Below are 15,832 nucleotides of genomic sequence, written 5' to 3' on the forward strand. Positions count from 1 at the left end.
ATGCATCTTCAAAGTAGACAATACTTCGACGACGGGTAAGTGCTGCGCGATTCATCATCACCATCATCATAATCTTCTCTTTCATCGCTTGTTGTTAGTGGCGGTGCCAACAGCTTAGCCGCGAATCATAAGCGGCGCGGTAGCACTATTATTCTGGGGAAAGCAAGCTTGGTGGATCAACGGATCGGCTTGGTCAAGGCCGGTGTGTTTGCGACAGACGACGTCACAACGTTGCTGCGCCCAGACTGCCGCCGCATATCACGGCATCTTTACACTCGGGGCCCATACAACAATACGTCTCCTTCCTCTTTTTTCCTCTTGTTTCCAACTCCAATCACTTCAACTTCACGTCTTGCGCTTTCCCTCCTCCATACTTGCGCATCATAATCAATCGATACTTGCGACACGAACATACAAACAATCGGATTCTAATACGCAATGTCTAGAACATGCTATCGCCAAGGCTATGGCTACTACCGCTGCGGAAACTCAGCATGGAATAACTGGGTACGCTGGGTAGTCCTCGTAGTAGTCGTCGTGGGCTTCTTACTTCTCTTCGTACTATGCTCGTAAGTCCTCTACCTCTATGCATCAACGCATTACCAGCTTCATCGCAACATGATCTAACACACTCTCAGTTGCCTGACAGCTCGTCGCCGCCGCAAAGCTGGTCGCCAACCCTTCTACGGCACAGGTTGGGCCGCGCGCCCAGGCGCCTACAACAACAACCAAACCGCCGCACCTTACTACAGCAACCAACAGCAACCTGCACCGCCATACTCTGCCGCCACAAACAATAACAACGGTTACTACGGTGGCGGAGGCGCGAATAGCAGTTACTACGGCCAGCAGAACGGTGTTGAGCTTCAGACTCCCCAGCCTACATATGGTGGAGGGTACGCGCCACCGCCTGGCCCGCCACCACACAAAGCTTGAAAAGGTTGTGCGTGAGGCGTCAAGGGATAATGGAAGATGGACGAGGATCATGTGACGACATCCTGCGATGACGCGAAATGAGATGAGCTCGATGGGCGTTTAGGAATTTGGAATTCGGTCGGTTTTACGGAATGGCACACGCTCGATACCTCTTATGTTTTAATGCACTTCTCTTGTATACCTTAATCAATGGACAATGTACAAATACAAGCCATCCCAGAACTTTCTGAACATGAATGTCTTTTACCAAAACTCGCATCTGTGAACGTTGGCTGCCCAAGGCATATGTTGGCTAAAGAGAGTACGAGAAACTGAATGTTACACTTGGTCATGACATTTTGATCTCTCTGTTCTCAAACTCTAAAGCTGCATGTATCTGATTGATTGACGGTACCGACCATCTCCCATTTTCAGTAGTCCGTCCAACTGGCAACACCAGATGTCGTAAAAGAGCATAACACGCTAAGCATACACCTTCAAACAATCCTGCAATGCTGCCCTCAGGCACCTAAACGTTCCTTCTCCCAACCTCTAACCTACCAACCTCAGTCCACTAGCAGGAGCACCAATCTGGGTGATGCCGTCGATCCTGCAAACAGTACCCTTGTACCTCGCGTGGTACTTGGCGCCGCTGTACGGGCTAGTAACCGATGGCATACCGCTGTAGATGGGCGTGAAGCTGGCAGCGCAAATGTCAAAGTCGGCGAATTGGTCAAAGTCAATCTCGATGACGTCGCTGGGATTCCTTTCAGCAATCGTCTTGACACGCTTAGCCGCCTCCTTCATCTTTGCGTTTCCGGTGCGGTCAAGCAATGCGTTGGCGAAGTTCAATGCTGTGTTAAGCTGCTTGTTCTTGTGGGCGAAGTTCATGGCTGCAGAAAGCGGGATCGACTTGTGAGGACCCTCAAGCTCGGGAATGGTGAAGTAAGCAGACAGTTCGAGAGCGCGTTTCTTGTCGGCCTCAGATAGGGCGGAGACGTCGGTAGCACCGTTGAGAAGCTTGCGCCTTTCGAGCTCAATAGACATAGCAAGTATATATTGCGTAGCCGTGTTGATTGCCTTTTTAGCCTAGATGATGTCAGTATACGTCGACTAAATGCACAATGGCAGAACTTACATCAGACAACTCTGCTTGCGACGAGACGACGTTGACCATGATCAGCTGTAGCAGCTTCCTGAAAGCGGCAATACCTGCCTCCAATTTGTTCTCTTTGAGAGCCTGCTTGCCAGCGGTGAGGTCGGTCGACAATATCGACTCCAGGTCGCGTGGAATAATGGGCAGGATCTTGCGCGAGTCTGTCTCGTCTACTGTTCTCCGTACGTAGTTGACCAGCGAAGGCATGTTTGGTGTAGCTGGCAGGTATGTCCGTGTCGCTTGGTAGATCTCCTGGAAGCGCTCCTGGAGAGGCTCGAAGTTGACAGCACCGACTTGTCGGTTTAGTAACTGCATAGCAGTATCGAACGAACCTGCAGCAATGTGGTCGGCTGCCAAAGGTGAGTTGCGTGCCCAGAAGTCTGCTTCGCTGCTTCCGGCTCCTGCTTCAGCACCCTCAACTTCGACGAAATCATCCTCTGCCTCCACGTCTCCGTCATCACCCATGTCCCACCCACCAACATCGTCATCTTCGTCACCTGCAAGCTCAGCCGCGGCACTAGTGGGCTCAGCATCGCCCAGAAGATCTTCGTCGCCGAAGCCGTTCGCTGTTGGCTCATCGGATCCAACGCCCTCGACCTCGCCCTGGAGAGCCTTCTCGAACACAGTCGAAGACGCTGCGCGCGTTGGCCAGTTGGTCTTGTGCGTAGGTACAATAGGCTTGGGAGGCGCAAGAGGTGCACCTATCGAGGGAAGCTTGATCTGCTCTTCTGAAACTCCGGCAGCTTCCAGTATCGACTGTGCTTGCTCGTCAAGACCTTGAGCTTTGGCCGTGGCGTACGCAAGGGGGTACAGGTCAAGCTCCTGGAACATTTCTATCCGGTTCTGAACGTCTCCTAGGTAGAGAGCATTCTGGAATCGTGCCGTCATGTCACCACGGTGCTCTGCAATCTTAGCCATACGCTTCAATTTATCCTGGTCTCCAGTGGTGAGGTATAGGAAGGATAGCTTGTCGAAATTGCGCAGTTTTTGGTAAGTCATCTCCACAGTTTGGTGGTTACCATGCGCGAGAGCTTCGTTGCTCAATCGTTGCCAGAGCTTCGGTCGGTCAAGCTGCTTGGCCATCTCGACTGCCACCTCCAGGTTTCCGCATTCGATAGCGAGCTCAAACCGCGTCTGAGGATCTTGCACGAACTGAAGAGCAATCTCGGGATAGCCCTTCTTCTGGAGATAGGAAATGATGCTCTGTCCAACCAGACTGGAAGTCTTGATGATGTTGAGCATCTCATCATAGTTGCGCTTGACCAGGGCAAGCTTGAATCGGTACTCGGTGGGGTCAATCTGGAGGATCTTCGGTTTCGCGGCACGGTCAAGACAGTACACGTTGCGGCCCTTAACCCTCACCAGATATACTGTCTGCTCAAGCGTGCGTACAATTCCATTGTCGCCGTTCATCAGACTGTACTTGATGTGATTCAGTGTGGAGTAGAGAAGGACACCAGTGTCGTCGAAAATTGCGCTCTTGATGCGGATTGTCTCGTGGAGAGTGCTGACTTGCTCCAGGTTCTTTGTCGCGATGGTGACGTTGTGTTTGCTTAGCAATGCGACGTGCAATCCATCGGACGACCATACGACGTACTTGACGCCATTGACAGAGAGCTCAGCAAGGTTCTTCTTGGCCTGAATGTCGTAGAGTACAACCGAGGTAGGGGTGATCAAGAGCAAATTGCCAGTACCGCCGAAGTAGATGTCGGTGGTTCCGTGCGGGGGCTTGATGGTCTTGGTGGTCGAGTTACTGAGATCCTTGATGTCAATCTGTTGGTTCGACTGGTTGAAGACGGCGAATCGGTTCCTAGCCACGAAGACAGCAGAGTTACCGGAACCCCGCTTGGTATCTGTCGGTTCCACTGCTCCTGATGCGTCGCGTGGAAGGCTGATCAGCTCATATGTTCCACTGTCGGCTGGAGACGTAACGAGAATGGAGCGCTCGGCAGGGTTGTAGGACAGCGTTCGTGGAGGTACCCAAGCGCTTCCAAGCTTCTTAAGAGACAACATCGATGGGGACTCGATGTTCTTCTGGAAGTCATAAGACCGGACATGCTTCTCCTTGGTGATGTAGAAGAGGTTGTTCTGGTAGACGGCGGATGCGGGTCGCTCACGTTCCAGTTTGAATACCATCACACCATTGTCGTGACCGGCAGCGAACAGGTTGATCTCGGGATGCGCCGCAATGACCCAGAAGCGGTCATTTTCCCGCTTGAAAGACTGGACGGAGGTTCGTCGGTTGAGATCCCACACACGAATCGTCTTGTCCTCTCCAACAGACAGTATCAAATCTTGATGGGGGTGGAACAGACACGCAGACGCGTTCTGGAAGTGCCCTCGGCAGGTATCTACTTCCCATGCCTTTGTTTCTGACATCCTCCACAGCTTCACGAGGCGATCGTCACCAGCGGAAACGATCAATGGTAGTGTAGGGTGGAATGCGACCCAGTTCACACCTCGGTCGTGGCCTTCAAGAACAAACTTGACGACCGCATCCGTGTTCCCAAACATATCCGCCTGGTTTTGGTTCGCGCGTGCCATCTGATCCTCAAAGGACATGGCTTGTGGTGCAGAATGCTTCTTCCGGAGCCCAGAGATATCCCAGACACGAACCGACTGATCGAGCGAGGCGGAAACGATGAGGTCTTCCTTAGGATGGAATTGCGCGCACATGGTGTAGTGGTTGTGGCCAGTCATGGTACATACTTCGGAGGGTTAGGTGTGTTTCTGCGAGGGTTTGCGATGTGACTTACTCAACGAGCCTGTCAATGTTAGCTTTGTTCTGAATGAGGTAGTTGAAGGTAGTACTTACGGTTCTGCCAATTCCATATACGAATGGTCTCTGTTCCGTGTTAGCCATTATCCTGCCGACCCACTGCATGCGCTTACGGTCGTCGGAGCTGCTCACTATCCACGGGAGCTCGTGGTGGAAGAAGACGGTCCGGACATAGTCCAAGTGGCCGTTCAATGTGAAGAGACATCGCCGAGTCTGGTACGACCAGACCTTGATCTTGTAGTCGTCACCGCCAGACACGAACCTGCCCAGTCTTAGTATGTTGTTGGCCCTCCTCACTTGTCCGAGGAATGCTCACAATGGCTGCGTCTTGTGGAAGTCGACGCCGCGGACCGGCCCATCGTGTTCTTCGAAGCGGTCTATAAGTGTGCCCATGCGGTAGTCCCATAGTTGGATAGTCGACGAGTGTAGCGACACGAGGATCCATGGCCTGAAAGCGGTCAGCGGGGAGGGGAGTAAGGCGGAGCAGGTGAAGATACCTCTTGGGATGGAAGGCAATGCCCTTCGCACGCGAGGACTTGGACTCAAACTGCGCTCAGTTAGCTAGCTAAACGGTCGCATGGGCCGGGAGCTGCGTGCCTTGGTCAACATTGAGGGAGAGGAAGACATGGCGGAATTGGAGACGAAGCCGCAGCTTCACTGTCGTCTATGGAGACCTCAATGCAAGAGACAGCAAGCGCGGGGGGATACGGGTATACGGCAAAGAGAAAGAAACACGGTGTTGACTATTATGTTTGGTACTGCTGCCTCCTTGAGCTGCTGTTGCTAATGTTCGATATGCCACGCAACATTCCGATCAACAGCCTAGCCGTCTTGGTCCCTAGCGCGGTTTCCCCACCACAGTCACGTGAGATCTGCCAGACATCGTTCCAACTCCGTCTGAAGGCGTCGGGTCCATGTTTCAATTTCAAGCGAACGTCGAGTTTCCACACTAGCTGCCGCAAGCAGAGCCTCACTCTTTCACGTTGCTTCATCCCAATCTCGCCTCTGCTGCGTGGCTCGGCTCCCCTGGTCTGGCGTCCTGCAACGATGCCCCGCAGAACTCACCAATGCGACTCCGTGTGCCAGCTGGCATCGTAGTGCCAACACTACCTACCCGCCCTGTGCAGGACAATTTTGCTCGCTGACCTCATTGGGCATCCATCCAGCCTGACGCAAGGTAGATTGCCCGAGTCTTTGTTGCGACTAATCGTTCGCGACCACGAGCATCGGAGTCAAGGATGGAAAGCGATGCTGTACATGGAAAGGGCAGCAATGCTGCAGACCCGCTCCGTGGCCGGCCAGCTCATTGCTGAAACGCAGGTGATAATTGGCGACAGCCCGCACACATTTCTCACGCTGCAGGGAATTCATACCTCCTCCAGTACTCTTCTTCTTCTTTTGTGCTCCCATTCGATTACCACTGACGCGTCGCACCCGAACTGACCTGCACTTTGTGGCTTTTACCGATCTGCGAGCTACATTTCCTGCATTGCGGCCTATAGTACTCCAATTCCATCTGCACGATAAGCCAAGGCGTTGCAGGGTTCGCCTTCTCAAAACTCTCCACCTCTCCGCTCGAGCTCGCCGCTCAGATATCCCAGTAAAACACTCCCGGACCACCTCCAGAATGATACAGTCGACGCAACTCCTCTTCCGCATTTCAAAGATTAGACACGTCTGTCGGACTTTGATTCCTTAAGAAATCAGCATAATCACGAGAGAGGAGATCATCGATACGTACGCCATCGCAATTGGCTGCAAGCAAGCCTGACGCAACATTCCCGTCAAACCACCACGACGCCCTCCTGACAATGGCAATGCCTCACGAACCGCCAGCCGCCACGCTCAACGGCCATCTGCAATCACCGCCTATGACGCCCACTCCTGATACACATAGTCGCTTCCAACCCCCTACATACAAAACCTCTCCAGTCCGCAGCCGCACCAGCAACTTCGTGCAGACACCTCCATTGGAGTACATCGAACCGACCGGACACGACTATCACTTCAGCTTCACCCGGCCACAGTCATGCGAGCCATCTTCTCGTCTATCGTCAGAGTCCGACCGTGCTTACCCGGCAACAACTCTGGAAGGATCTGACACTGATAGCGAATTTGACGAGGACAACGAGTCGGATGAAGAATGTGAACAAGAAGATGAAAGGCCAATGCGCCGGACAGAGAGTGCCCAGTTTGTACTCGAAGAACTGGATGACGATCCAGGCTACGACTGTGACGTAGAGGTTGTGCGACCAGACCATTTCGAAGACGCAAAAAGCGATCGAAGCGGCACAAAAGCAGAAATATCCGCGAGAATGAATGAGTTGCAACTCCAAGAAGATTCCTCAGATGACGAGGAAAGGGAGCGCATATATCTCAAAAAGAAGAAACGATGGAGTGCAGGCATCTTCAAGCGCAGCCACAGCCAGAGCGTCGAAGGAGACAGCGACTACTCCGATAACGACCCTCTCGACGACTTGGACCAGAACGCTCGCCGCCTGCGACGCCGCGTTCGCGGGCCTAGAAGGGGCTCACTCATCTTCGAAGATAGGGGCGTTTCAAATACCAATAATATCGCGGAAGTTGAAGAACCCGATGAAGGGACAACGGTGCCACACTGGAAGGGTCCGCCGTCCATCCCCAGTGATGATGGCTTTACGCTGGATGAACTCCCGTTCTGGAAGGAGCAGAACATGATGGATGTCGAGTCTGAGTCCGAACAGGTGTCAGAATCACGATTTACGTAACTAGAGCCCATTTTGACGACCTTATGTTGTTTCTTTCCTTGGTTTGAGGGTGTTTGTGAGCGACAAGCTTGGTGTCAGTTGTGAATTTAGCGTAGCGTATGATTTTTTGAATGCATCTACTTTTGCTTGCACATTGCTCAGCGTCCGACATAACGTATGACAAATCTACATGCATTGCGAAATTTGATTGCTCTTTTGACTAGCGTTCGTTCTTGTTTGTTTGTTCTTAGAGATGGTTTGGCATTGCGAGTCAGTCTGGGGCTAATTTTAGACAGCCTCAAGTAAACTGAAGGCCCACCAGGCGTCAAGCGGAAGCTGACGACCACTCGCACGCGACCAACTTCACGCACCGCCGAATGCCAGGCAACGCGCTCTGTCAAAGGACGCGGATACTCACGCTTCCGTCCTTGATGCTCAGGCGCATGCCTAGGTACTCTTTCAGTGACAGAGTGTCGTTCATACTGCGCAAGGTCGTCAGCCTCATTAATTTGGGATTCACGCACAGATTCAGCAAGCATCATCACTGCTTCGCACGCTCAGCTTCATTTCCAAGTGTTTCAGTTTCATCAGCATATACAAGAGCAGGAAGTAATTTCCCCCTCTTGTACTGTCTTTTCGGACGCGCAGCGCTCAGAATACACCGCCCCTAAAGGGCCTACGCCCCGTCAGCGCTCCCGCTGTCAGGCTGACAGGCCGAAAAACGTAGTCGAACCAATTTTGGATCCCAACCAATGGATATTCTTGACCCCGCGATGTCTAAGCATACCAGCTCCCTCTCCGGATTAAGCACGCCATGAGTCGGCAAGCAACAACACCGTGCTGTACAGCCATCCTGCTGTCAACGGATCTGAGGCTTCCGTTCAGGAAAGCTGATCATGCCAGTAAGACAGACAACAATCACGTAGGTATAAGTAAGGCATCGTAGGCCACCAGTCAAAAATTCATCTCCTTACTCACAACCAAGAAACCATACTACAGTCTCATCTTTTTCTCTCTATTTTCCACTATCTCCTTGTTTCCTTTCTGTTTATTCAAGCCTTCGCTTCTTAATCTGTAATCATGTTCACCATCACCAAAGTTATCGTCGCTTCGCTCGCTCTCGGTGCCGTCCAGGCCCTTCCTCAGCGTCTTGGGGCAAGGCAAGATACGGTCGCTAGTGCCAGCTCTGCTGCTCCAGCAGCAGCCTCTTCGCCGGCTGTCGACTTCGGTGCCCTCCTGACAGCCCCTACCGCTGTCAAGCGTTTCCAGAAGCTCCTGACTACCGGACCATCGGACAACGCAGAGCTCCTCACTGGAACGGATCTCCGCAAGGCGACCGTCTTCACGTTCAGCAACACTACTACACCACCCAAGAACTCAACCGGCGGTGTTGCGGTTGCAGCTGTAAGTTTCATACTGCCTCAAGTACCATGACCTATACCAATTCTTGCTCCAGAACATCGAGAAATTCCCCATCCTTACCGGCCTTGGTATCAGCACCACTGTCGGCTTCCTCAAGCCCTGCGGAATCAACTCTCCTCACATACATCCACGGGCCACGGAGTTCCTCACCCTCGTCGAAGGTGACAACCTTGAGTTTGGTTACGTCCTAGAGAATGCTATTGTTGGACCCATGAAGAACCCAGAAATCGCCGGCTACCTCCACAAGTTCGATGGCACTGTCTTCCCCCAAGGTTCCATCCACTACCAATTCAACAACAACTGCGAAGATGCGACTTTCGTGGCGACTCTCAACTCTGAGGACCCCGGTACCAGTCAGATTGCGCAGAACTTCTTTGCCCTCAACTCTCAGGTCGTTGATGCTACCCTCGGCCTCAAGGTAAGTCCTACCTATCTTGCAAGGTTGCCACTATGCTAACACAAGCCAAAGCAAATCGACGCCAAGGACATTGATCAGTTCGCCAAATCCCTTCCGGTAAACCTCGTCACGGATGTCAAAGTCTGCATGGCCAAGTGTGGATACAAATCCGGCTAAGGGACGCACAATGCAGTTGAGAGAAACCTGAGGGCGAACATATGAGAGCACGACAGCATTAATTCGACATACATAGCGACGGCGCGGTTTAGATTCTTTGAGCGATTGGTGCTATTGGTTATTGGTTTTACTTCTTTGTGGATTTACCTTAGATCTTGTCTACTTCTTGTCTATACACTCCTTTAAATATGCGAACAGAAAACACTTGTTTACCGAAGATAACTCCTCCTGCAATGCTTAGTCGTCTAATTCATTGTTGTACCTAAGCTTGCAACCAGGTTTGATAAAAGGCTTGTGCCCACGCTATTCCACTTCTGCATTACACTTCCCCCACCAACATCTGTCAACTCTGCTATCCAATCTTAGCATGACACCTCGTGGAGGTAGTTCTAGCATGCAGTCGCCGAGAGAAGGTGGGATGGGTGCAGCAGTTATCACGAGCTTGTCTTCAGGAATCTTTCTGCAGGCGCCTCCCCAGTGATCAAGTGCCTGCCAACTGGGTCGCTTGTCTCTCCGCCCAGAGGCACGTTTCCATGGCCATCGCCTTTGCGTACTATGAGGACTGCGTTCTCAATCTCTTCGAGCATGCCTATCGCCCAAGGCAGGCCCGTCGAAGAATCCCCAGTGAGGTGTTCAAAACGACAGCATATAATATGGCCACAATTACTGGTAACGACGTACCGGTGCCCAGTCTCACCGAGGCAGTCATCGCACTTTAGCCTGTCATACAGAGGATTCTGAAGGATTTGAGAAGCGGTCGTTAGGTACTCGCATATGGTAATGACCATTTCGATAGCTATCAGTAATACGCTTATCTATACGTGTGAACAGCAGAGGTTTGTTCACCAAAGAAACTGTCATTCTTTACGCGATCTGTGTCGGTTCTGACACTCACACTTTCCAAAAACCTGTATCTGACCTTGCAACAGAACACCAATTCAGAACTTCCTCAGCCTAAGGCCTTGCGTATAGTTTCTACTATACGTGTCTGTGTAGTAGAGCTTAGATAAGGACCTACCGGGAGACTAATGATCTCTTCGCAAACACGCTCAGTGACAGGACAAGACCCTTCGATCACTGGAAATCGCTGATACACATCCTGCTTGTGGAAAGGTATGGAATAGTAAATTGCGTAGGCGATGCCATGGTCTCGAAGATGTTGTTTGACTGTGTCACGATGTTTCGACCGTATTGTATACGCAGCCCAAGCAGAATGCGTGCCTGGACGTGTAGTAGGCACTTCAACCACGCTCTGCAATAAAGATGAGTATCGCGACGCGACTTTCTCTTTGTTTTTCCTCTCTTCGGATAACAGATCCAGCTTGCAAAGGAGTATGGCTGCCTGGATCGTGTCGAGTCGACTGTTCAATCCAATGCGTAAGCCATTCGACTTTGTTTCATCAAGACCGTGCTGACGTAGGGATTTCAAAATATGCGCAAAGTCTCTATCCTCTGTGAATATGGCGCCACCGTCGCCATAACATCCAAGCGGTTTCGAGGGAAAGAAACTCGTCGTGGTCACTTGGGTGAGCGTACCAACACGGCGCCCATTAAGGCTTCCACCAAAGCTTTGTGCTGCATCACCAATGATCCACAGGTTGTGACGACTTGCAGCTTCATTTAATGCGTCATAGTCGGCAGGGTGTCCATAAAGATCGACTGCAATGATACCGACTGCTCGATGTCCTGCCTTCTTAGCAGCCATGACACCTGCATCGATCAGCGTCGCATTGATTGTCAAGTGTTGCGGCTCAACATCCACGAACACGGGGATCCCACCAAGCAATACCACCGGTTCCACGGTGGCGACAAAAGACAGATCTGGAACAAGTACGGCATCCCCTGGTTGTATACCTAGAGCGAGCAGTGATAATGTTAGAGCACCTGTCCCACTTCCGCAGGTGACGACATGAGCGGCGCCGGTGAAATCGGATAACTTGGACTCCAGCTCTTGGACTTCGGGCCCGAGGACAAACTTTCCATGTTGAAATACCCTCGCTATCCTGTTGTCTAGCTTTTCCTGAAGTTTCTCTGTTTGAGTCGCGAGGTCAAGCAGTGGTATACTGCTCTCGCAGTGTTGACCTACCCTGTTCACTTTCTCATCAACCTGATCTTCGGCGGGTAGATTGTCAACTTCGCCTTGCTCCGTCGTTTCAGTGATGCTATCATGCCGTTGATCTGAGGGCATCTGATAGTCGATCTCTACCGCTTCGTTCACAACGGGGTGGCTGTCAAATCGGTTTTTCTGGATCTCAGCTTCTATTCGACCTAAAACTTCAACAACAGGTAGCGCCTCAAGCGTACTGGTGATAGGGCGACGTCCGCTTTCCACGCAGTCAAGAAATTCTCGACATTCGGCATCGAGTGGCTTTTGAACTTGGAGAAGTATCGCCTCCCAACCACCCTTCAAAGCTTGTAGAACACCATCGATATGCTGGAAACTGTTGTTAAAAACGCGAAGCTTGGTCTCCCATGGTTCGCAATCGTCGAAAACCGCGGTTGCGATATCTCCCACGACTATCATCTTTCTTTCTTTTTGTGGATACAACCACGAAACGTGAATATGCGCTTGAAGCCCAGATGACCACGATAAGGCTACAGAGGCGACGTCTGCGATGTTTTGGCGAAGATGATGGAACCCCTGAACCGTGACGATATCGGGGGATTGATTTGCTAGTGTGAGAATCATGGATAAGTCGTGCACACCAAGGTTCCAAAAAGCGTTTTCCTCCTCACGAACGCGACCAAAGTTGAGTCGACGGGAATGTATGTGCTGGATGACACCGAGTCGTCCTTTTCGTACCATGTCTTTGAGTTTGATGAAAGCAGGGTGATATTGGAAGAGGTGGCCAATCATGACAATTTTGTTTCCCGTTTCTGCTGCTTTTTGGATAACGCGATTTCCATCCTCGACTGACAGAGCGAAAGGCTTTTCGATGAAGACGTGTTTGCCAGCTGCCAAACATGTAAACGCCATGTCAGCGTGCTTTGGTGCTGGTGTTGCAAGCGCGATTGCATCAATATGGGTGTTTTTGAGTACTTCCTCCCAGCTGGAGATGGTTGGTTGATGAAATCCCTGATTTGCTATATATTCTGCTAATTGGATTGCCTGCTCCGGCACAGCATCGACAATGGTATCAAGTGCTCCCCACTGAGCAAAACTGCGGGCAAGATTCCTGCCCCATGGGCCACAACCTACTAGGGCGACGCGTGGTGTTCTGGATGGAGCCATGTTTTTGATCGTATGATACCTATGGTTTCTTGGAGTATTTCAATTTCGGTAGACTCAGAACAGAAGACAAACCTATCACTCTTTATTCTTTTGGGCGCAAGGCTGGAACACAACATGAGAGGCGATACAAATAGAACATGAGGCTTTCTTACAGGCGTTTCCCCTATCGCCTGATCACACTTAGACAACTTCTGTGTATAGGTACGCACGATTTTAGCTCCGTATCGTTCTATTGCGTGGTGTTAATTCGCCAAAGTCGTGAGACTACAACGAATCCGTCTTTTGGCAAACGCAGGAAGTACAGCCTCTATGGTTGTACGCCACGTGGACCAATGGCAGGTGAGCTGAGGATTCCAAACTCCAACCGCTGTCCAATCACAACCTTGGAATGATTGCGTCTTATGCCTGTATCCTGCAATGTAAGACACATGCATGGACTCTCACAGCCCTTTGAAATGTTTCTTTCGAACGTAGCCTTAATATGGATTGCACATAAATCAAGCCATAACGCTGCTTGGCTTTCGCGTGTAGTATCGAAATCGAACTCGATCAAGTGGACGTGTTGACCCCCCGTTGAATCACATAACAAGTACGCGTTGCGCGACCACCACAACTAGCACTTACGAATCCGAAGTTCGGGGTAGACGGGAGCACGCATAGCCAGAGAATATATCTCAGACCTAGAAAATCTTGGGTGCCTGTCTTATTGATTGCGATGGTCTATCCCTTAGCATGAATGACGAGCTTGCGTTGGTCCAGCGCGATGAGTTGTGAGGACACTGATATTGTTTCTTTACCTGTAGAGAGACATTTCTCTCATGCTTTTGATCCACGTTACCCACGACATATTGCTGACCGGTTTTTGAGACGCATCGACCGATGACCGCTGGAAGGGCAGATTTGGCAGGGGTTTCAGGATCTCGAGCTCGCTAATTCCCGTGTTCAAGAATAGAGAGCTTTCTCGTCACATTTTCCTCAGCCTCCAATAGGAACAACATAGATTGTCCTTCCGTGATGCAAGTGGTGTCATCATTGAACGATACAGAAAGTGTTGAATGAACAAGCGCTATGCCCTATGCAGAAAGCTCATGACCAGTGCATGCGATCTGCGGTTTGACCGACGCAACCTAGCTTTGCCAACCCTTGGAAACGTTCCACACCCGGAAAACACCCGAACTCCCGTCTGTTATCGCACGTCGCTCATCACACCACCATAATCGGCCAATGTACGTGAGCTTAAATCATCATTGAGTTGCATACTTGACGTTGAAAACGCCAGCCTCGATAATAGTTCGACCCTACTCCACAAGTCCTTTCACATTGTTCCATCAAGTTTGCGAACTCGAGCATATGAGATAATGCCAGACGAACAAGCAAATTCGACTCCCCCTGTAGATGGCCAGAAAGATGATGGTCTGAATCCTGTTCGAGACGCACCAAATCAATTGCAATCAGAAGCACACATTGATGCTGTCAATCCAGTCACCGTGCCGCCAACCAACGGTGAACACTCGCCAGGAAACGACGAAGAGTTACGGAGAGCCCGTGAAGCTCTTCCCACGGTCGACAAAATGATAGTCTTGCCAGATTTCGAAGACTGGGCCCAGAAGATCCTCACTGATGTTGCTTGGAACTATTACCGAAGCGCGGCTGACCAAGAAAGATGTAAGTGAGACGGCGCCTGAGATTTCGCCAGATATACAATACATACTCACAATAGTGTAGCTTACGAGGGAAGTATGGATGCTTTGCGCCGTTATTCCTTTCGACCACGGATGCTTCGAGACATGTCTAATGGCTCCATAAAGACGTCATTCCTAGGTTATGAAAGTGAACTGCCGATCTACATCGCACCCGCCGCCATGTGCAAACTTGGCCATCCGTTAGGCGAGATCAATCTGACCAAAGCCGCCGGAGACGCTGGAATCTTCCAATCTGTGAGCACTTGGTGTGATTCAAACATTCGAGGCAGCCTAATCACTAAGTCAGGTATCGGCAAATGCAAGCTGCACTCTCGAAGAAATATTTGCAGCGAAGAAAGAGGATCAGTTTATGGCTTACCAGGTTTGTCTTCGCTCTTTTACGATCATGTAGTATCTTATGGGATCATGCACAGACTTACATCGACGTGAATCGCGACTTGACCACCGAGATTCTTCAAAAGGTAGAGCGTCTTGGTGCCAAAGCCATCATCTTCACAGTCGACGTAGGCTGGTGGTCGAAGAGGACTTTGGAGACTCGTCATGGCGGTGAACTCCCGAAAGCCTCACTTGGGGCTTTCATGGCTATGGGCGGGCGTCAAGATCGGAATCTATCATGGAACGACATTTCGTGGATTCGGGTACGTATCTTGTGCTTCTCTGGTCCGCTTCTGAGGCTTAACTAGGATATGTGTTGACTGTCAACAGCGCCAGACCAAGCTTCCAATCATCGTCAAGGGAGTACAGACTATCGAGGATGTTGCGCTGTGTGTGGATAACGGTGCTGATGCAGTGATGATTGTAAGTCATATTGCGCCCATGAGCACCTAGTTGCCGATGTTGACCCTGACATGCCATCAGTCGAATCACGGAGGTCGACAACTAGACTATGCACCGGCGCCGATCGATATTCTTTACGAGCTCAGAACCTACCGACCCGATCTGCTTGACAAGATCGATATCCTGGTTGATGGAGGTGTTCGATACGGTGCTGATGTCGTGAAATTACTTGCATTGGGGGCCAAAGCTGTAGGCTTCGGCCGCACTTTTCTCTACGCCAATGCTACTCATGGGGAGGACGGCGTTCGAAGAGCGATCGAGAGTAAGTGTGATGTTTTGCCAAACCTACTCTTGCACGTCTATTCTATGTGAGAGAAGACTGATGTCTGTGCAGTTCTCCGCGAAGAAATCTCATATACTATGTGGAACATAGGGGCTGCTACTGTTGCCGACTTGAAGCCTGAAATGGTTGGACCATCGGGACCGTGGGTGGGCATGAATCGACCAGTATATGCTACTAAATACTAGAAGGCACTGTGGATCCGGTC

At 50.9% G+C, this 15,832-nt stretch overlaps 6 protein-coding genes across 6 annotated transcripts; 4 read left to right on the plus strand and 2 right to left on the minus strand.

Moving 5' to 3' along the window:
- AA0111_g2626 (hypothetical protein) lies at window positions 1-936 on the plus strand (the record flags this gene model as incomplete). Its single annotated transcript, XM_028648418.1, has 3 exons — window positions 1-35; window positions 447-569; window positions 639-936. 3 exons carry the CDS (start codon window positions 1-3, stop codon window positions 934-936), a joined length of 456 nt encoding a protein of 151 aa, XP_028510297.1.
- A 531-nt stretch (window positions 937-1,467) lies between these two features.
- AA0111_g2627 (putative coatomer subunit alpha) lies at window positions 1,468-5,766 on the minus strand (the record flags this gene model as incomplete). The annotated part of the gene is made up of 8 exons (XM_028648419.1): window positions 1,468-2,004; window positions 2,054-4,779; window positions 4,828-4,836; window positions 4,887-4,916; window positions 4,964-5,112; window positions 5,167-5,298; window positions 5,348-5,397; window positions 5,707-5,766. The coding sequence occupies 8 exons, from the start codon at window positions 5,764-5,766 to the stop codon at window positions 1,468-1,470; spliced, it is 3,693 nt and encodes a 1,230-aa protein (XP_028510298.1).
- An 895-nt stretch (window positions 5,767-6,661) lies between these two features.
- On the plus strand, window positions 6,662-7,597 carry AA0111_g2628 (hypothetical protein; the record flags this gene model as incomplete). The annotated part of the gene is made up of 1 exon (XM_028648420.1): window positions 6,662-7,597. The coding sequence occupies one exon, from the start codon at window positions 6,662-6,664 to the stop codon at window positions 7,595-7,597; it is 936 nt and encodes a 311-aa protein (XP_028510303.1).
- A 1,059-nt stretch (window positions 7,598-8,656) lies between these two features.
- AA0111_g2629 (hypothetical protein) lies at window positions 8,657-9,572 on the plus strand (the record flags this gene model as incomplete). The annotated part of the gene is made up of 3 exons (XM_028648421.1): window positions 8,657-8,980; window positions 9,033-9,416; window positions 9,468-9,572. 3 exons carry the CDS (start codon window positions 8,657-8,659, stop codon window positions 9,570-9,572), a joined length of 813 nt encoding a protein of 270 aa, XP_028510304.1.
- A 949-nt stretch (window positions 9,573-10,521) lies between these two features.
- On the minus strand, window positions 10,522-12,804 carry AA0111_g2630 (hypothetical protein; the record flags this gene model as incomplete). The annotated part of the gene is made up of 1 exon (XM_028648423.1): window positions 10,522-12,804. The coding sequence occupies one exon, from the start codon at window positions 12,802-12,804 to the stop codon at window positions 10,522-10,524; it is 2,283 nt and encodes a 760-aa protein (XP_028509998.1).
- A 1,358-nt stretch (window positions 12,805-14,162) lies between these two features.
- On the plus strand, window positions 14,163-15,812 carry AA0111_g2631 (hypothetical protein; the record flags this gene model as incomplete). Its single annotated transcript, XM_028648424.1, has 7 exons — window positions 14,163-14,469; window positions 14,530-14,741; window positions 14,794-14,868; window positions 14,921-15,145; window positions 15,213-15,305; window positions 15,366-15,606; window positions 15,679-15,812. 7 exons carry the CDS (start codon window positions 14,163-14,165, stop codon window positions 15,810-15,812), a joined length of 1,287 nt encoding a protein of 428 aa, XP_028509997.1.
- Window positions 15,813-15,832: the final 20 nt, after the last annotated feature.

Source organism: Alternaria arborescens, assembly GCF_004154835.1.
Source record: "Alternaria arborescens strain FERA 675 chromosome Unknown contig_4, whole genome shotgun sequence".
Classification (NCBI taxonomy): domain Eukaryota; kingdom Fungi; phylum Ascomycota; class Dothideomycetes; order Pleosporales; family Pleosporaceae; genus Alternaria; species Alternaria arborescens.